We start from the raw sequence: 21,595 nt of genomic DNA, 5'->3' as shown, positions 1-21,595 counted from the left end.
CTCTTGTTGGCAGGTAATGGTGGGAGCCCAAGCAGACTGACCTGTACTTAGTAGTCATATTGGCCATCTGATGATTGAGAGCCTCCTCCGGTATGCACACCAAAGTGTTCTGGTGGATATCAAGTAGGACACTACTATCTTCACATTTTTACATGTTCACCCCTCCTGATAGATGGATGCAGTTATCTTTCCCTACATTTCCTTGTCACTAATTTTCTAATTTTAGTCTTCCCATAACACTGATCAGGTCTTTTGTTAGTTACCGTGCATGAGTCAGGGTGGACCCATGCTTCAAGCCAATTCTCCTTCCACAAAAGGTAGAAAACTAAGTATCTTGTTCAAAAGTCTGCCAACTTGGAGGATTTATGTTTAGTTTGGTCTTTTAATGCCATTCCTCAGTCAGACTGTAGTACAGAGCCTATCCAATTTCACAGTCTTCAAGTACATCATACAGACCTGCCCATAAACCAGGCCTGCATTTATTCCTCCCCTGTCAACGTGTATTAGAAAACACATCTTGAGATTTTGACATGAGCTGAGGAGATAGAGTAAAGCAGAGGATGCAGTACTCTGGGCATTTTACTTCTGTGTTCTGTCCCAGTCCCATATATACCCCTTCTATTTTATAGTGGGATATTGCTTTATGTGTTTAGTTTTATGGTCAGTGAATTGGATAACATTTAGTTCATGATGGGCAATTGGGGTTGCATAGACACTTGGCATCCCATGGTCAGACTAATTGCTTCTGCAATTCCCCAGTAGAGATCTGCTTTTGAAATAGAGAACATTAATCAGCACAGGAGGAAATGGCCTTTCTCTAAAGCCTGTAATATCTATGTTTTGATTGCCATATAGTGAGTGTCAGAAGCTCTGCACAGCATCTCTGTTTACCATGAATATTTATATTAACATTGTATCTGCTGGCTCACAAGGTAAAGGTGGCAGAAAGGGTTGTACCATGGCCTTGATGTGCTGCATAGCCCTTTCTTGCACAGACTCTGCTCAGAACGGGCAGCTTCACAGGTTGTCTGGGAAGTAGAACAGGGCATCATATGTGAATATGCTTTAAGCTGTTTCTTCAGAATCTGAAGAATCTATTCCCTCTTCACTTTTGCATGAGTACAATTCCAACAAATTTTCTCTCACTTTAGAAGATATATCTCAGTGTGTACTATGCTACTAGATCTCCAAATTCTCCCCTAGGGATATAGAACTCATAAACTTTACAGGGATTTATCTTCACTCTGCCTTTATGCAGAGGATGTCTCCCTCCCTTGGATAGAGGCTGCCTCTGTCAGCAAGAAGACTTGTGGGAATTTTCAGGTTCAGCATCTTCAGCCATAAAATTAGACACATATAGCAACATTCCACTATAAAATGTTTTATTTATGAGACTGGTCCAGAAAGCATAAGCATACTGCACACATTTACCTAAGCATCTTTATCCTATGTGCCAGGGTCCCAGTACTTCTCCGCTAATATCTCTGTCTTAGCTTAAACAAACAAACAAACAAAAACAGAGTTGAGCCACTAAACTTGTGTTGTAGCCCTGCAACCCTTGCTGTGTACTCTTGGACCTCTGCCTTACCTACAACTACAGAAGAGACAGACTCCTTCAAAGATGCCCTGATGATCTTTTTTGTATCCCTGATTTTGCAGTCATGGTTTCAATTTCAGTTTATGTCTATGTACTCTCCCTGAGGTGTCATATGAACCATGTGAACTTCACTTTATAATCTTTAGAGTTGCCATTGTTGTGGAAATCAAGTGCCACCACCAATTACCCTCCCAAACCTTTCCTCTCTATCTGCATTTCATTCTGTGTCATCACCCGTGACAGTGGATTACTCATGATTCCATTCTTTGCTACGGATTATTTATGCTCCAATTCCTTCCTGGAAAGGTGATTGTTACCTCGAAGGTAGTGCAGATATAGATGGATATAGATATACAGATATAGATACAGATATAGATCTCCAAGGTAATCTCAAAGTCTCACTTTAAAGGTCCCTTTTCTGAGTCTATTGCTGGTATTCTTCACGGCATTTGTCAAGGTACCAAAAGGAAAGAGCTGGCACATTCAGTAATCTGAAGAAGATCTATTTACAAAGAGACCACATTTATGAAGTGAAACCATAAAGGACAGAGATATAATCTAGACCAGTAGCAACCAAGCTATTATACCACCCCTATGTCCATAGAGATGAACCATGCATTGCAAGATACAAAAGGAGAACATTGCATAGAAAAGACTGCATCCATAGGAGTAGTGACATTATTTAAAACATACAGCAAGCCTGAAGTGCCATTTCAGGATAAGGCCAAGGGAGTGAATACTCTGATTTCACTCCTCTCCTTCTAATCTCTTGCCATTGTACCCTAATGGCCATGCTCTGGAAAGCATGACAGCCCTTTTACTGTAGTTGATACAAGTTAACTTACTGGGTCAGAAGGCAGGTATAGACAAATGAATAGTGGATCTGGTCACATGAATGATATCCAATATATTTCTTATTCTATTTCCTGAGAGCTCAAAATAATTTCATGAATCTAGTTTGTCAAGGCATTGACAAATGCCGAAATTCAACTTGTTTGATGATGGAGATATGATCGAATGCAAATATAAATGAATGGTGACATGAATATGGTTTTATACCGTATCTCAGTCTTCAGTTACTGTTCTTAGTCTTTTTATTCCAATAGTGCTTTCACCTTCTTTCTTCACATTTGCTGATGGTCTGTGAAATCCTGACTTCATTGCTTCACCCTTTCTTTCCATTGCATCTGCTTCCCCTGGGACTAAAAGGGTAACTCAGAAATAAAGAATTCTTCATGATGTTGATAAAACCCAACACACCGCATAGGAAAAAAATGTATATGTGCGATGGAGATTTCAAGGACAGATGTTTGTGGGTCACTGAGCCCACATCTCTACAGTTGGTTTCAAATAACACTCATTTATTCTAGAGGAACTTCTGCATTCTCATATTGCCCACTGGTGGTCACCAGATGGAGAAAGGCTTGCCTTCCTGATGATAAATGACTCGTTGGTGCCTAACATGATTATTCCTCGATTTACCGGAGCATTGTATCCCAAAGGAAAGCAGTATCCATATCCTAAGGTAAGTATCGTAGAAGTACTAGTTTGTTCTCTCTCTTTGCACCATTGACTTGATTGATAGTATCCTTGGTTCGTGAACAAATTGTCTTTGCAGAAAAAAAGAAGCTTTTCCTACTGGTCAGCTGACTCATCTTTTTAGAGCTTGCAGTAGCCTGTACACACTGTTCTGGTAGGAAGAGGTAGAGATGATTAAGGGCTTGGGAATGGTCACTTTTGCTGCATTTATTTCCCTTTGATGCTCTCATTCTTGTTTTCCCTCACCTTCCCAGTTAGAAAAAAGGTGAGAAGAGATAAGGGGCAGCACTGATGCTAAGGCACAGGTTTCTCCAAAAGTACATTCTGTTTGTTAACATTTGTTAGTTCTAGTTGGTAATAGGTGTTATAAGGGAAGAAAAAGTCTCATGGTTAAATGAGTTGAAATTTCTTAGTCAAAAAAAAAAGAAAAATCCAACTTCGCTCAGATTATTTCGTAGAGCATTTAATATACTATATGTTAATGTGCATTATAAATCTCCCATAAAAAATTGACTAAGCATAAAGTATCTCCAGTAAGGAATAGACTAAGCATAAAGAATCTCTATAAAGAATTTATTAGTATTAGTATTAACATCAGCATTATTTTGGCAGAGCATACTCTGGAACATACTTTATAACATGCTGGGGTAGAGCCATAGCCAGGCATGGCTAAGATAGATGGAATTGTTTTATTGAGTGAGGCAAATATGGAAATCTTGCCCAGAGAGCAAAACCATTTTCAAGTAGGGAGCAGGTTGCAAAACATCTGGAGTGTAACTGTTTTTTCTACTGTATGGCATTTTTGATACCTTAAGTTCTATTTTTAAAGGTGTATTTACCCCATGATTATATTACAAAGAAAAAGGCTCATAAGTGAGGACCCTTATGCATTAATCATGTAAAGATGTTTTATAGGAAAGTTTTTAAATTCCACTTTACACAGTTCACCTCTTAATTTGGTAAGAGATGGCTGCTAATTCGATTTAGAAGCTATTTTTTAGCCATTCCTTTCATGTGTTGTACTTTATATTTCCCAAGCATGATAGGTTTTGTACCTTTCAACTTGTGCATTACATTAATTGGTCAAAGTATTGGACAAATTACCCATGACACATATTATTCTATACTTGCAGTGAAGGCATGGTCTGGGTAGGGGTGACTTTCTCTATTTTCCTCTCATCTACCAGACCCAAGTTACTCAAGGTAGGGAAAGAGAGGAGAGGAGAGGAGAGGAGAGGAGAGGAGAGGGGAGGGGAGGGAGGGGAGGGGAGGGGAGGGGAGGGGAGAGGGAGGAGAGGGGAGGAAAGAGAGGAAAGAAAGGAAAGAAAGGAAAGAGAGGAAAGGAAGGAAGGGAAGGAGGGTGGGAAGAAAGGAGATGGAGGGAGGGAGGGAGGGAGGGAGGAAGGAAGGAAGCAAGGAAGGATGGATGCTGGCTTGAATATAGAGAGTCAGGAATAAGAAGATTGTTTACTCAGTGAGATTCTGTACCATCTGTTGTGGCTTTGTTTTTTGGGTTTTGTTTGCTTGCTTGTTTGTTTTCTCTGAATCTTGTCTTCCTTCCATAGACTGTAGGTAGTATTAAATGACTGGCTTATAGCTGAGAAAGACAGGAGAATTGAGAGGAATCTAATTTTATGATTTTGAAATATTATGTATAGGGTCTTTTCTGGATATAAGTTAAAAGCCGTATATATTCTGTGCTCTTCAGGAGAAAATGGCAACCTGGCCTAACAACAAAATAATCACATTCACGAAGAGATTTTTATTGTACTTCAAGTACACAACTTATGACTTCTCTAATGTAGATTTAGCCATGTTTTACGAATGACAGTTTGTTCCTATAAGGCATAACTGCATCTTTCCCCAAAAAATGACTGAAAAGACTTCTCAAATGTATTAATTCTCACATCATTTGATTTACTTATGATAATGAAAATTCACCTGACAATTTAAATACAAAATGAAGTGGCATATTGTGAAAAGCATATGTGAATAGGCAAGATATTCACACACAACTGTTTAGTTTGTTCACTGCAAAAAGGAAATAAAATCAGCCCCAGGGAAGAAACAAATTTTTTTGTAATTCATGTCCCAAGAGGAGTGGGGAATTGTAGGACTCAACGCTAAGAACCATACGCAATAGGTGCGTTTTCAAATTGCCTTCTCAGTTAGAGGCTGCTGGTGCTTGAACTGGGACACTCCTAGACCTCATAATTTTAAAAGACTGAGGCAAACACATAAACAAATAGAAATATCTGAGAAAATTTGATTCAGAAAATACTGCGTTGATAAATCTAGACATTTTGTTATTAATAGGTTAATTATTTTATAATTCTCAATAATAAAGCTAGGCATAAAATAATCTTTGCTATTATGTAAATCATGTGTGCTAATAATATGCTTCATATTTTCAGAGATAGTTTCACTATTTTTTTTTTCCTTATTTGGACTTCTTCACAATTGCCTCTATTTATAAATGGACAAACTGAGCTCTCTAAAAGGCTAAGTCCTTCTATAAAAGTCAGAGTTATTTTAAGAACAGGGAAATAACTCAAATTTATTGATTCTGTCCCTCTTTGTAAAACTACCAGAGGTTAACTTATATATCTGAGGACATATCTGGAATTGAAATATCATCTTGTCAAATTAACAAATATATGTGTAGCTCTGTTTGCTCCATTTACTCCTAATGACTTAGTAAGATATACATGATTCTTAGTCTCACACATGAGATAGATAGATGGATAGGTAGGTAGGTAGGTAGGCAGGCAGAGAGAGAGAGAGAGAGAGAGAGAGAGAGAGAGAGAGAGGTGATGGATGGATGGATGGATACATAAGATATATAAATAATAGATACATAGATAAAGACAGGTAATGCAAGGTAAAAGTCCTGAGTGTGTGTTAATTACCACCACTGAGGAGTATTAAACACAAAGAAACATTAGCTATTCTAGCAGCCATGCCAAGAGAAAGAATCGTAAATCCTCGGGAGGTTTTTAGTAGGAATCCCTGCCCAGGTACTTAAGACCATAGGACTGGAAGAAAGTAGGTCTGAGCTTGATCCTTGTTCTCAGAATAAGTTTCAGTATCATTTTGGATAAATTACTTAAACTTTGAAAGTCATTATTTTCCACTCTGGTTTAAAAAAAACCAAAACATTTGTCAGTTCTTCCACTAACAACTGTATTATTTTGATTTGCTCTTACTTTTGCAATAAACTTACAAAAAGTAGTACTTTAGACATTGAAGTAATTCATAGAGTTCACACTAAATTGTGCTTCAAATTAAACTAGATTAAAATAAGTGCAGCAAATACTCAATGTGGTCAGATTTACTAATGAAATACTTACACTAAACAAATATATTTGTATTTTACTTAATTCAGCATGATTCAGAACTCATAAAATACCCTATCATTAGCAATTCAGCACAAAAGAGATGCACAGTTCTATCTCAGTAACCTCAGGTTAATCTTCTTAATTAAAGCATTATCTCGTTTAATGACAATTTAGTTGCCAGTAAAATAAGGTTAATTATTATTGAGGCTTGTGTTTCAGAATTATAGAGGAAGGATTCTGTAGATATGCAGTCTTTCTGGAAAATGTGACTGTAAAAAAGCAAATAGATGAACTCCTCTAATTTGCAAAGTATTGAAATGATCCAGATATTGAAAGGTGTGAATGAACTTGCAGTGTGCACTTAATTTCAAAACTCCATGGAGAGATAAAAATCTAATTGAGATTATAGACTGATGGACAGCTGAGTTTTGGAAATAGCCTAATGTTTGTTTTTTATCTAAAATTGGCCACATGTGTACACAAATTTTAGTTTGTTTTCATGTAAAAGCTAACAGGGTTATCGGTGATCCCATACAGGTAGAAGCATAGCAGAGTTGCAAACATTAAAAACAAACAAACGAACAAAAAAACTATCTTATGGTATGGTAAATACCATCTGTGTCTTTGACAAAGTATGTCATAAAATTATTCATCATTGATAAGAACTGACAAAAAGATCAATTTAATTTCTCTTTTTCTAAATGAGTTTATTGAAAAATAAAAAAATAATAGGCACAATTTTTCAACAACTAGAAAATTCAGTGTCTTTATGATAGCTATCTTTTTAATTTTCTACTATTTACTGTTTTAGACATTTTTTAAACTTTAGACATTTTTAGAAATTACTGTTTTGTTAGTCTATGTGACAAAATTATGAGCTATTTTTAAGCTACAGAAGGTAAACCTACTTTGACTCAAAACTGCTGACTTGTGACATATTCTCAGAGAAGTATTGTCTCATTTTTGATAATCAAACAATACTTGAGGATCTTTAACATCTTGCCCATCGTCTATATTCAGTAAATAAGAGTCATGTCCCATGACATGAGAAATGCTGGTTAAATCTTATTAAACAAGCCTTCCTGCCCTCTGAGTAATTCTGATGCAGGTTAACACCTTTGGTAACCACTGAACTGTAATATATAATATATATATGTATATATTACACATGTATCCAATATGTGTATATATGTATACAATATTATATATTATTATATGTTATTATATATTATTATACATTATTGAATATATATGATTACTACATATACTAGCAATAATATATATTATTGAAAAAATATATACATATATATCAGTGTCTTATAAAATTTGCATACTAATTATAGCTATCTGAGAGTCTTGTTAAAACACAGAATCTTGGGCCCACAACTATAGATTGTGATTTTGAGTTTGTGTAGGGCCTAGTATTTGTGTTTCTAAGATGCCAGGTGATACTGATGGATACTTGCTGCTGGTCAAAGTTCAACACTTTGAATGGCACTACTAAATATTGTATCCCAGCTCTAATTTTTAGTATATGTGGTCAAACTAAAGAAATGGTTAGATTGAAAAAATGGATAAGGCTGTTTTTTTTTCAGGGAGGGTCATGACAATTAAATTGAAACAGTAGTGATGTGAAAGGGAGCTCCTGTGTGTGGTATAAAACTAAACTGTCCAAGACAGATGTGCCCAGAACTTGAGGGTTTTAAAATAATGAAAAACTTTACAAAATCTGACACCAGATCCTACTCCATGAGGCAGGATCATAGCTTATCTTCCAGGAAGCCCTTCAGTATATGAACCATTGCCATCATCTCTCTTTATAGCATTGTTTCTGTAGTGGAAGACATTCCTGACCCCTTTCTTTGGCTCAGAATCTCTGATCTGTGTATGATACACTTCCACAGGTGTGCTAGTTATTTTTGTGTATTATTAAGACTTTATTTTTTAGAGCAGTTTAAGGTTCACAGCAGAATTGAGAGAAAGGGACAGAATTCCCATATGCCATCTGCACGCACACATGCATAGCCTCTCCCAATATCAGCATCACTCACTACAATGGTGCATTTGTTATAATTGATGAAGCTACACTGACATATCATAATCACCCAAAGTCCATAGTTTCCATTACAGTTCACTTTTGGTGTTGTGCATTCTGTAGATTTGGACAAATATATGACATGTATCCATCATTATGGTATCACAGAGTAATTTTCACTGCCCTAAAAGTCCTCTGTGCTTCACCCATTCATCCCTTTGCCTTTCCCTCCATGCTAGTCATATTTAATAGCCTAATAACACAGTTCTCATGGAGCTATTACTGAGTGTTGGTGGAATGCATTACGTTGCTTCTGGTCCTGTTCAACTTTGGGTTTTATCAATGCCAATTACTTGGACATGGATTTTTCATTTTCATTCTCCTCTTTAAATCACTTTTATCATCCTCCTTAGATTTTGTCAGTCTTCTAATTTAACCCACTTTTAATTTCCTTGTCTTTCTTTGTATATCTCAGATAGCCTTCTCCTAAAACATCAGTCACACCCCAACAACACATCGGTACTTTGTTCAGAAACACATTGCACCACCAGTAGTCAACTGATTCTGTAAGTCATTTATTCACATACACATTCTTGTATTCATTCCAAACTGCTTGGAATATATTGGTAAAAGGTCCCATTTCTTCCCCCTATGAGTTCATAGTATATTCAGAAAGACTTTGGAAACTATTGCCTAGGAATGAACTGGCGCATAACTGCAGCAGGGAAGAGCATCCCGGGTTTACATGCCGGCTTCCTCAGTTATTAGATATCCCATCTTCCACTGTTTGCTTGGCTTCTCCATTGTCATCTGGAAAAGGGTTATAATTATATCTTAAGTGGGAAGTAGGAATATTTAGTAGGTTGTTTAATGTAATGCCTTTACTATATACTGTGAGTCAGAAACATACTAATGCTCTAGGCTAGTTATTACCTATTCTTATCACTGTCTTTCTACTCTTCTAGCTCGGTACTTAGTGAGGGCAGTATGTTCTGTGGCCCACCACCTCTGAAGGGGCACTTGCACCCCATGTAGTGTTCACTACAGTTTAAAAGGAAATCTAGGAATGTTTAATGCAATGGAAGGGATTAGGTATTGAGGAATTTTAAGCATGTGCTACCTAGATTGGCAGGTCGTCTTCTTCGTTTTCTTCTTCTTCTTTTAATTAGCTAAGCTTTTCTCTCATTGCATTTCTTATCCTATAATGTAAGTAGCAGCTTGTTCTACTCATTGTTTTGTAAAGCCAGCCCTTCTGGTGTTATCCTAGGGAAAGAACACAGTAGCGATGCCTAATGAATAAAGCCATCATGATTTTCCATCACCTTTAATTGTCTGACTAAAATGCTTGAGAAACAGCAATCTACAAAAACAATTGAAGGCAATCAGGGTGTTGAATTTGAAATCATTTCTACTTTAGAGAAATTAAACTTTTTCCGTATTCTAATGCAGAATTGTAAAGGAATCGAAACACTTTCCTTTTCAATATAATTTAATGCTTAATATGTTTGTATTACAACTCTCATTTTCTCAAAGGCAGGTCAAATGAACCCAACCATCAAATTATATGTTGTAAACCTATATGGACCAACTCATACTTTGGAACTCATGCCACCTGACAGCTTTAAATCAAGGTATGCAATCTCCATTTTATTTTTACTTGGAAATAGTTACTTTAACTTCAATTATCATTTTGTTGCAATTTAGAGAGAGGTGATAAGCTCAACAAATCCACTTGAAAATAAATCTGAGGTTGTCCCATTAGTGCAGGAATGAACTCATTCTGGATTTCTTGTTGTTCTCAGGGAGCATTTAAAGTTTCCAAGTGATTAGCAGCACCACAAAATGACTAAATGTAGTGATACTGAGAATTAGGCCTTTTGCAGGAGATGTGACAGGGAAATGGGAGCAAAGGATAATTTTCCATTGAATTTTCTTCCTGGAAATGCCTCTTTTAAAAGGACCTGAAAAGAGATCTTCTTTAAAAGAGTACAGTCTTCCTAGAATTTGTGTGGTTTTTCCAGAAGAAATTCTCCCTATAACTTGGGAGTGATTCCCTAGGTTTCTTCTCCAGGCAGGGAAATGTAATGAGATGTTGTTTTAAAACATCCTACATAAGAAGCCTTCTTATTTAGGAAGTTTGAATGGAAATAGAAGAAACACTTTATGTGTCAGAAGCATAATTTTAATATTAGCAAAATTTCTAGTAATGAACAGTGAATCAAATATCCATGTGGATTTTGAAATTCAGAATGGTCTCAAACTTCAAGGGTATTCTTTAAAATAGTGCAGCCCTTTAAAACTTTACAAAGGTCCTGGGGAAGGAATAGGTAGCTGACTTAGGAAAATACTTTCACACTACATTGGATGATATGGGGCTAAGCTCAAACTTTGTTTTGATGCCATCAACAATCAGTCCTAGGGGATTGATTCACCTATAAATTCCACTCAAATGTTGATCCATCAATGTATTCAGGAAAATTCCATCAGAATTGGGGATTTTCACAGATATTATAGCTTGAAGTATGTGGAAATGTTTCCTACTTATAAAGTTATTAAAAATTTATGGAAGGCTTACACCAGAAGGGCACCCATAACTACCTAATATAATTTGTTCCTCTTAGTGATGGAAAAGATGAGGCTTGGGGAGAAAATTGAACCCCAAGATTAGTTGGTAGCAGAAGTAGAAAATGTGGTAAAGCCTCCTACAAGTTACAGAGCATTTCATGCAGGTCATGATGGAAGACCTTACAGGACCACTGGAATTAACATTTAGAAGGCAATAGAGTTGGCCAAATCAGGTAGGAACTCTAATTCCACACTCGGTCTGCTAGCCATGAAGAAATTAAGCACAGATGAAATAATGATGGAAGCCATTTGTATTTTAGGTCCTGAGCTCTTGTCTTTTTCTTCAGTTTGTTTTAATGCTCTTAATTAACAGAGAAGGTCACTAGACTGGAGTGTCTGAGTCAAATCTCTGCCATCATTTCATTAGGTGACCTTGGGCAAATCTCTCTCTCTCTCTCTCTCTCTCTCTCTCTGGGTCTGAATAACTTCATCTTAAAGTAATACACACACACACACACACACACACACACTTCATTTTCATTAATCATTTGAAATCTTTGAAGTGGAAGTCAACTTTACAATATCCAGTCTTCTTCTGAGAAAAAGTGGTGATTCTGGACCTTGACCTTATAACCCCAGAGGCTGCTAGAGAGTTCACCCAATAGGATATAGCAATGTCACTAAACACAAAAATTCTTAAAGATAGAATCAATTATCATTTATTGGGTTACTAGTTAAGTGTATGTCTGTAATATTTGAGGTACAATATGATAAAATTAGTCACCCATGCCGAAAAGGGATGTATGTATGTGTGTGTATGTGTGTGTGTATGTGTGTATGTATGCATGCGCAATAATATAAAAGATCCCGCTAAAAGTGAGGAAGAATCTTGTGAAGAAAGATTTCTTAAATGTAATTCAGCTATGTTGATTTAGTGATGAATTTGGTCTACAATTTTGGGAGAGTCATGTATTAACTTATGTATACAATGCACCAAACAATTTGGCTTTTTCTGCCTCATGGTCTTACATTAAGTGCATGTGAAGTGTACCAAAATGTATGATTTTTGTTGAAAAACTCAAGATCAAAATTTACTTTAAAACTGATACTTTAAAATATTTCTCCTGCTTCAGTTTTACAGAAATGTATTTCCTTACTCATTTGTTTCTGGTAGAGAGCTTCAATCCAGTTCACAGAGGAGTAATAAATGAATTTTAGATCATTTTAGAGCACTTGATGCTCTATGTATAGGTATTAGGTCCAGAGACACACAAACATGAACAAAATAAATATATCCATGGTGTGAATCAAACAAAGTTGCATTCCTCTAGCTTCACATAAGATGGAAACCAAACTTTTATGTTTTCTTTGATTTTGTTTTAGGATTATTAACATCTCTAATATATAATACTTAGTATTTTAGCCATATAGAAATTAGCTAGAAAACTATTGTGCCCTCCTAGTGAGAGATCTAAAAGAGTGTACTGGTTTTCATAATTGAATGGTCAGGGTCCTAAAAATTAACAAAATGGCACACTCAAGACGGGTAAGTGAAATGCAATTAATTAAGGGACTATTAACAAAAATGTGGGCAGGATTAAGGGGAAACACAAAGGATGGGAAAGCAATTTAAAGTCAGCTATCAGGGAAAGGTATGGTGGTCCCAGGACTAAAGGAATGAAGCACAGGCTGTTATGAATCCAGAAGCCTGTAGTTCTGAAGAATAGGATGGACCAGTAGGGTGTGTCTACAGATTAAGCAATTCAGTCATTGCCAAGCCATACCCTAATAGTGAGTGGGTCCCGGGAATTAATACCCTGAACTCTCTCTCCTCTCAACCTTTGAGTATCCTGCAGAGGCCTTCCACTGTCAAGGCATCCTCACTGTAGAGGCCAGCCTCTGGAAACTGCAGAGGGACAGTTGGAGAACGGACCTGGCAAACAGAGAGTATTCCATACAAATAATTTAAGAATATATTTGCTCTAAGAAGTTTATCATTGTTTAGGCATAGGTTGGAGATGTCCCCGCCAGAACACTATGATTTTTCTGAAGCCACGTGAGAAGTGTTCTGTCTCTGTGTCTAGTACTGTTTCTGTTTCTGTCTCTCTGCCTCTCTGTCTCTCTGAGTGTGTGTGTGTGTGTGTGTGTGTGTGTGTCTGTCTTTAAATCTCTCTATTTCTATACAGTGTTCTGTCTGGTGCTGTTTCTATCTCTGTCTCTTTGCCTCTCTGTTTCTGTGTCTTCCTGTGTGTGTGTGTGTGTGTGTGTGTGTGTGTGTCTTTAAATCTCTCTATTTCTATACAGTGTTCTGTCTGTTTGGTGCTGTTTCTATCTCTGTCTCTTTGCCTCTCTGTTTCTGTCTCTTCCTGTGTGTGTGTGTGTGTGTGTGTGTGTGTGTGTGTGTCTTCAGTGTCTCTATTTCTATACAGACACATACACATACACACTCATATGCAAACATATACACACATCTATGATTTATCTGAACTGATGCATGTGCTTCTCCTGCAAACTTCCCATATTTTTCTTATGTGTATGGTGAGTCATGTAACTGCATTAGTGTACTTTGGACATGACGCTTACCTTTGGTAACACCTGTTTCCCTCTCTTAACTTATTTTCCTTTTTCTCTTTCTAATTTTCTTTATCATGTTATTCTTAAATCTTTCTAAGCTAACTCAAATTCTTTTTTATATTAAAAAAAATTATATATGTAAATATATAAAGTAAATTTTTGTTGTCAACTATCAGTACCAGTATTCTCATATTTATTAGTGACCGTATTCCTACAAATTCCAAGAAATACAAATCATTATTTTTTAATGTATAAATGTAAACAAGCATAAATTAATTTTATTAGTTTCATCCTTTCCCCATGCTCTGTTAAGACCATCTATGCTCTCTTTTTTGTGGAGTTTGTGTTGTGTTCATAACATATGGTTTCATAGCTACCCATATCATTTGAAATTCTATTTAAACTCTCAGTAGCAGAATACCCAAATAGTTAATTTAGCCCGTAATAATGTACATATCTACTCCTTTTTTGGGTATGCTATCTAAACATCTACTATATTTTTATAATATCTTCAGATCTGCACAACAGCAATCAATACATGACTCTTATTCTATTGCTCTGTGTATTTATGAACTATCTTTTTTTTTCTTTTTCTTTTTTTCCACTAAATCTGAACCTCATATATGACCATCTCTTAGCTTTTTCTCCCTCTCATAAAATCACCATCATGACAATAATAATAATTGAATATATATGTGCATACCATATAGGGAGGAAGACTTATAAATAGAAAAAGCATCGCTTAGGCCTTGAGCTACCTTATAAGCTCGTATTCTTTCATTCTCATTCCAAAGAGCAAGGTTTGTATAGAATTTGAAGACGTTAGGTTATTTGTTTTGGTCTGTTGATTCTTTACTTGGTTGATTGATTAATTGATTTATAACAACTAATGTTCATAATTATAATAGAAATATGTCCCCAAGGTAGAATCAGCATTCGGTAGATCTTCCCTTCAACCAGATACTTAAACTCTACTCAAAGAATGTAAAGTAAATTTCTATCCATTTATATGGTTTTAAAAATAAAAGGATACCATAGCTTGGAGAAAGGCATAATTTCTTTTCCTTTTTCCTTCCCCCATACTTCTTTATTTTTTCAAAAAGCATATTTGTGATTCAGCTAAAGATCTTTTATCAAACAAATTCAGATCATGAATGAAACTTTTCTTCAACAGTAATTCAGCTCATACTCTTTAATTATTGTCTGTGTTGATTCTTCAGAATGTAGCACAGTAGGAAATAAGATAATGCCCCTTCATGAACATTCCAGACCCATTTGGGAGTTAAATGATTCACCTCATCTTTTTTTTTAAGTTTATTTATTGATTTTGAGAGAGACAGCAGCCTCACTCTCTTATGAGTGGAGGAGGAACAGAGAGGGAGAGAAAAAATCCCAAGCAGATTTGTGCTGTCAGCACAGAGCCAGACACAGGGCTTGATCTCATAAGCTGTGAGATCGTGACCTGAGCCAAGATCAAGAGTTGGCCACTCAACCTACTGAGTCACCCAGGCTCCCCTGATAATTCATCTCATCTTAAGGGGAAGTAACATTTTGTAAATTTTTACACTATGAGTGTAAGGTATTATAAGCATTCCTTATCTTTACTGGAATTTATAAGTAAAATTTTAAAATATATATTTAAGTTCTAGGCATTTTCCAGATTGTTTTGAGGAAGTGATTATCCTTTGTATTCAGATATCTCCAGGCTGAGGAGAGACAGTAATGTTTTATCTGTAGTTTCTCCTTACTCTGTGTCTTTGACTTGATAGTTTGTCCTTCCTGTATCGTTGAAGTATGTCTAGTCTATACTGTATCTTTCTTTCCTGCCAAGGAGTGTTGTTTCTTCCAAGAGAGTCAAGTTAATAACAATTTCTCTGTTCATAGAAATGTCCTAAGTGACCCTTCTTACAAGTAATGCATAGTTATTAACAGAAGTCTTTGGAATTGACTAGCGATGAGTTGGTCACGCATGCCATGACCATACAGTTATGGGTAGAGATCCCGGACTATCTGGAAGAGAGAGAGTTTGGTGCCACTATATACGTACAAAGATTATGTTGTGAACTTGGAGTGGTGATTGGACAGGAAGCCAGTGAAAACGCATGTGTGACTTCTAGCATAGTACCTGTCTGCTGATGATGCTGGGGCCTCCATTCCACGTGCCCTTGTGAACAATTAGATCTTCTGTGCCAGACCACCCAGCTGATAGAAAGTCTTTCTTGACTTGAGTGCAATCCCTCTAACCTGCTTGTCTCTGTCTCTGTGGCTCAAGAGGATGAACTCCTCGAGGACTTCCTGGGTTATCCAGAGCCATGGAGACTAGGAACAAGCAGGAAAGCCAGTTGTAAGGAAGGGACACTTCCACTGGTCACTGGTCGTGGGACACCAGATCTAATGTGTTCCTGAGATGGATTTCCAGGAGGACATCATCAGCAGGCAGGCCAAGGAGTGTGATTTCCAGGTAAGGGCCCTTCCCTATTCCCTCATTTGAGGAAGCCTGATTGCTTATGAGCAAACTAAGGGGAAGTGCACCTAGGATCCTGAGACAAGGAAAGAAAGAATACAGGGTGTGACTTACTTCTTATGTGCTAAGCTTTACTTTAACTTTCATTTTAGATAATCAAAACACTTTATCGTGGAAATTTCAGTGGTTTGAAGTTACCCCTGATAAACCTTATAAATTCAATTTTGGGGAGAACTCTCATCTTTCATATTATAAATAAGGGTTTATCCTAAGATAGATGGCATCACAGTAAATTGTGCTTGTAGGCATAAGACACATTACATACAAACACACTAATCACATTATCTAATCAAAGAGAAATGTTAAGTGGTATGAATATAAATTAATTATTTTAACTTTACACCTAAATTAGTGTTCCCCTTTAAAAATCACTTATTCACCAGATTTGCACTGGTTGAATTTCAGTTGTTTTATTAACATGAAATCTTGTTAAAAGTCAAGATTTTCTACTGTAGGTAATAAATATGTGTCAACGTCTGTGAAGACATTATAAAGAAGATGTTCTTGCAACATTACACTTGAGGGCTACTTTGGAAGGGAAAACCCTTAAGATGAATATTTAAATTATGTTTGTTGTGGCCGCTGTTAATTATTTTAAAAATTGTTCATGTTGGTTGTCATCTCATTTGGCACAATATATAGTATTACTCACTTTAGCTAATTAAGACAAATTTCTGATTGGGTTTGAAAATTTATGTATGCCAGTTCTATCTAGATTTTTCTATAAATTAACCTCTGTGATTTTGTAGTCTGTGGTCAGTTGTTTACAATAATCACACTATTTTTTTTTTGAAAAAAAATCACACTATTTTTTAACTTTAATTGTGAATAACATTTGCACCAATTAATCAGAAATATATATTGTCAGAAATCAGCATTTCTTTTCCTGATTATAGTATCCACTATCATTTTCTTCCATGCTCAATCCTCTAGATAAATCTATTAGAGGTTAGTACCTATATTTCCCCCTTTTTGATATTCACACTGCTGAACATGATAATGCGTGCAAAATAGTTTAAACAAAACACAGTAAAAATGAACAGGGCATCATTCTTTGAAGAATCCCAAAGACTGATCCTAAACCAGTTGCATATTTGATTCAAAGTTGCCTTTGTTAGCTATTTAGAGAACTTCATGTAATGATTTCAGTGGGTTTCTTGGCAAGTTTCAAGTGAGACTTAGCTGGTGTTGAAGGGTGCCAGATGTCTTGAAGAGATTGCTGAAGAAAATATGGCAGGGTTCACTGTATGATAAGTTTTGCTTGCCCTTCTACTGACATCTTCACTCTGATGGGCTGACAGGTTTTCTGGAGAAAGTGGTAGTTATTCAGTAATGTTAGAAACGTAAGATGCATATAACTAAATGTCTAACCCACCTTTGTCTAAGGACAGGTGATTTGTATCACAAAGCTTTTCTCCCATAGGTGGTCTTTTCCTAAATCACATAAAAACTGGGTGGATTAATTTTAAGACAGTGCTTATGGATGGCACTTCTCAAGCCATTTCTAAATCACCTCATCTATTCTGAAACTGGGCAAATTTGTTGGAAAGGTTTTTTTTTTCCTTTTTATTATAAATTGAATCACTATTGACAATTGTATTTTGTCTGTATGGGTTGAGGATTTTTTGATACACTGTGTAATTTCCTAAACATAAAATCTACAATGAAAGAAATATATACTAATTATAAGAGGAAAAAAATATAAGCTTTCCTAATCTAGAAGTAGCCTTAGAACATTCTGGGCCCCACTAATTAGCATCCTCACTATACCAAAGGTTCAATGTCCCTCATCTCCCTCATTTTGATTTCTTCATTTTAAACTGTTTTAAATAAGAGTTAAAATTATAATATATGTATATGTATATATTTATGTATGTGTGTGTGTGTATGCCTGTGTGCGTAGAATAAGATTGGGATTGGCCCCTGGGTAAAGTGAAATAACACAGAGATCATGTATAAGAAAAAATTGTTAAATCAAAAATAAGTCTTGCCTTGTAATTAATGGTTGCATTTTTACAAAAATAGAATATAGCTTAAAAAATTATGCTTATTGCACCTGTTAGTGTTAATCAATAGAAAATTAAAAAATATATTCATAAATGTCTATCACCTTGATTATTTTATTTTTCCAAGGATTTCCTTTCTGGGATATCATTCACTTTCAAATTTATTCTCAAATTTTCTGTATATTTGTACCTGTATGTATATGTACATGTGTTAACATACATACACATATATTTGTATTTATGTGTGCATGAGTATTCAGAATAGCAGATGTGTATACATACATAAATAGAAATTAATGTGATATGGCATCCTTATAGTGTTTCATTTATCCTTATATATAAAATAACAAGTGTATATTATTGATGCCATACAGGTTCTCTGGCTCTAAATGTAAATTTTAATTTTCTTTCCGAACTAGAGAATATTATATCACTATGGTTAAATGGGTAAGCAATACGAAGACGGTGGTCAGATGGTTAAACCGGCCTCAGAACATTTCCATCCTCACGGTCTGTGAGACCACCACTGGCGCTTGTAGTAGAGTGAGTATAATTTACTTTCTTTCATGCCTCAAATGAAGCATTTTATGCTACTCACAAAGGGAAATCAGGCAATCCATTGTACAAAAACCAATGTTTAAGTTCCAAAGGTAGTTGGGAAAGAGTCCTTCTATTAGGAGTATATATTTTAATCCATAAATCATCTAAACTTTGAAGTGAGAAATATATGATAAGCAAAAGAGAACAAACCAAGATTTAAAAAAAATGAATTCTTGTATTAAGGGGATTCTAAATCACATTAGTTTAATTCCAAAATACATTTTTCTCTCCATAGTTTGACTTTGATTAACTTGAGAATACAGAATATTTTTCCTGTTTTCTTCAAACACATTCCAAAATTCAATTTTTATGGTCATTCAGATTAGTCTTATAAAATAATGGACAGTATCTCTATTTTTAAATTAAGAAGAGTAAAAACTAAAATGGTCCTTGAACCACTGTGATTTTGAAAGCTGGTTGCATTTCTATTTCTATAATCAGTTTTTATAACTCTGCAATAAATCCTGTACGTGTAATTTTTAAACTTCTTTACAGAGAGGAATACTATAATCAGTTTAAGTTGCTCTGTTCTACGCTTCTATTGTTACTTGCCAAAGTATTCCCAATTATTTAACAACAGAAATTTTCAAACTTCTGTTTCTAAAATTGTTTTGATGTTTATTTATTTTTCAGAGAGAGAGAGAGAGAGAGGGAGAGAGAGGAGAAGAGCGAGAGCAAGCAGGGGAGGGGCAGAGAGAGATGGGTGTCACAGAATTCCAAAGCAGGCTCCAGGCTCTGAGCTATCAGCACAGAGCCCGATGCAGGGCTCAAACCCACGATCTGTGAGACCATGGCCTGAGCCGAAGCTGGACACTTAACTGGCTGAGCCACCCAGACTTCTGTTTCTAGACAAGATGGTGTACATGTTGAGAGTCCAGCATCTCTGCTGTTGCCAACTATAAAACTATACAAAATGTATTAAACAACTATTCTCAGACAATAGCAGGATAAGGACACAAATAATGAAATAAACACAGAGGATAAGCCTACCTTTCTGTGGGGGCTACTTTGAGATCACAGTGCAAGTTAATGAGGCCCTAGAAAAGCACAGTGGTATCACTGATGTCAGTAGGCAGGGAGAATCAGTTTGAGATTGTTGTGGTGGCTGAAATTTGGAGGACAAGTACCACCAGATTGGGAGTTGCAGAGAGAAGAGCTCTCCGGCAATCCATGTAGAGGGACTCTCAAGACTGTAGCTCAATGCTTAACTGTGCAAGTACATGACACGCTTCACACAGAGAAGCAAAAGGAGAATCTGCAGGTTGCACAACGCTTGGAGACTTTGGAGTGCTCAGCAGCAAACATAGAGCACTCTCACTGAAAACCCTTTGCATTCAACTCACAGCCCAGAAAGAAAATGCATTAGGAATAAGGTTGTTCTGTACTCTTTACAATAAACCTTTATATCTAACCTGGGAAGGATGAAGTGCATGCCTATAAATTAGCTGTCTTCCCAGAAGATAGTTTACTCTTTTAAAAGGAAAATTAAAATTTAAAATATCAATTACACAATCAAAACATACTATATATGTAGAAAAATAGAAAATGTAACCTGCCTGTCTCTCACCCCCCTGCCAAAATATTTATAAAAGCAGACTTACACACAATAGAGTTACTAAAATTAACAGATACAGATTTTTTAAAAATCTGTTTGAAAAATAGTTGGTAAATTAAAGGGTGGCCCTAATTAATGAATAGATGAGACATTTCAGTAGGTAAATAAACTGTAAAACAGAGAACAATGAAATTTCAGGAACTCAAAACAACAGTAACTGAAATGAAAAATTGTCTGGATGGGTTAAAACACAAACTGGACACTGTTGTTGTCAGGGAAATAAAAACAATTCAAACTGAAGTCCTGAGGAAAAATGACTGGAAAAAAAAAATGAACAAAGCCTCAATTACCTGTAGAACAATATGAGCTGATGTATATGTATGATGGAAAATATACAGAAGGCAAGATATGAGATATTGTGGCAGGAAAAAAAAACGAATTAATGACTTAAGGGGCACCTGGGTGGCTCAGTCAGTTAAGTGTCTCACTTCGTCTCAGGTCATGATCTCACGGTTTGTGGGTTCAAGCCCCACATCGTGCTCTCTGCTTTCAACTCAGAGCCTGCTTGAGATCCTGTCACCCTCTCTCTCTGCCCCTTGCCCACCCCTCCTTCTCTTTCTCAAAAATAAATAAGCATTTAAAAAAAGAAATAATGACTTAAAATATCCCAAATTTGCAACAAAATAAAACAAAACATTAACCTATATATCTAAGAAGTTAGCAAACCCCAAACAAGATAAAAACAAAGAAAATAAGTAGGCACATAATATTCAAATTATTGCAAACCAAAGATTAAGAGGGAAAAAAATGAAAACAGCTTGAGAGAAAAATATATTACATATGGGAGAATATAATGATGAAAATTACTGCCTCTGTGTCATCAGAAACAACATAAGCCAGAAAGCAGTGGAATGCATTTTTATTTTATTTTTTTAAATTTTTTTTTTTTTAACGTTTATTTATTTTTGAGACAGAGAGCATGAATGGGGGAGGGGCAGAGAGAGAGGGAGACAGAATCGGAAGCATGCTCCAGGCTCTGAGCCATCAGCCCAGAGCCGGACGCGGGGCTCGAACTCACGGACCGTGAGATCGTGACCTGAGCTGAAGTCGGACGCTTAACCGACTGAGCCACCCAGGCGCCCCATGCATTTTTAAAGGACTAGAAGAAAAACAGTGTAAACTAGAAGTCTATGTCCTATGAAAATAACTTTCAAACATGAAGACAGACATTTACAGACGAGTAAAAACTGAGATAATTCATC

General features: G+C 36.1%; 1 protein-coding gene across 1 annotated transcript in view; it reads left to right on the top strand.

Moving 5' to 3' along the window:
* DPP10 (dipeptidyl peptidase like 10) overlaps positions 1-21,595 on the top strand; it is a 640,702-nt gene that overhangs the window by 523,080 nt on the left and 96,027 nt on the right. The window contains exons 9-11 of the mRNA XM_042948503.1: positions 2,968-3,122; positions 10,043-10,140; positions 18,598-18,721. Of these exons, the coding sequence (XP_042804437.1) occupies positions 2,968-3,122; positions 10,043-10,140; positions 18,598-18,721 (377 nt within the window). The remainder of the gene's footprint in view (positions 1-2,967; positions 3,123-10,042; positions 10,141-18,597; positions 18,722-21,595) is intronic.

This window comes from Panthera leo, chromosome C1, assembly GCF_018350215.1.
Source record: "Panthera leo isolate Ple1 chromosome C1, P.leo_Ple1_pat1.1, whole genome shotgun sequence".
Taxonomy (NCBI): Eukaryota; Metazoa; Chordata; class Mammalia; order Carnivora; family Felidae; genus Panthera; species Panthera leo.
The sequence above is the reverse complement of the archived record's forward strand: the minus strand, read 5'-3'. Positions and strand labels throughout refer to the sequence as shown.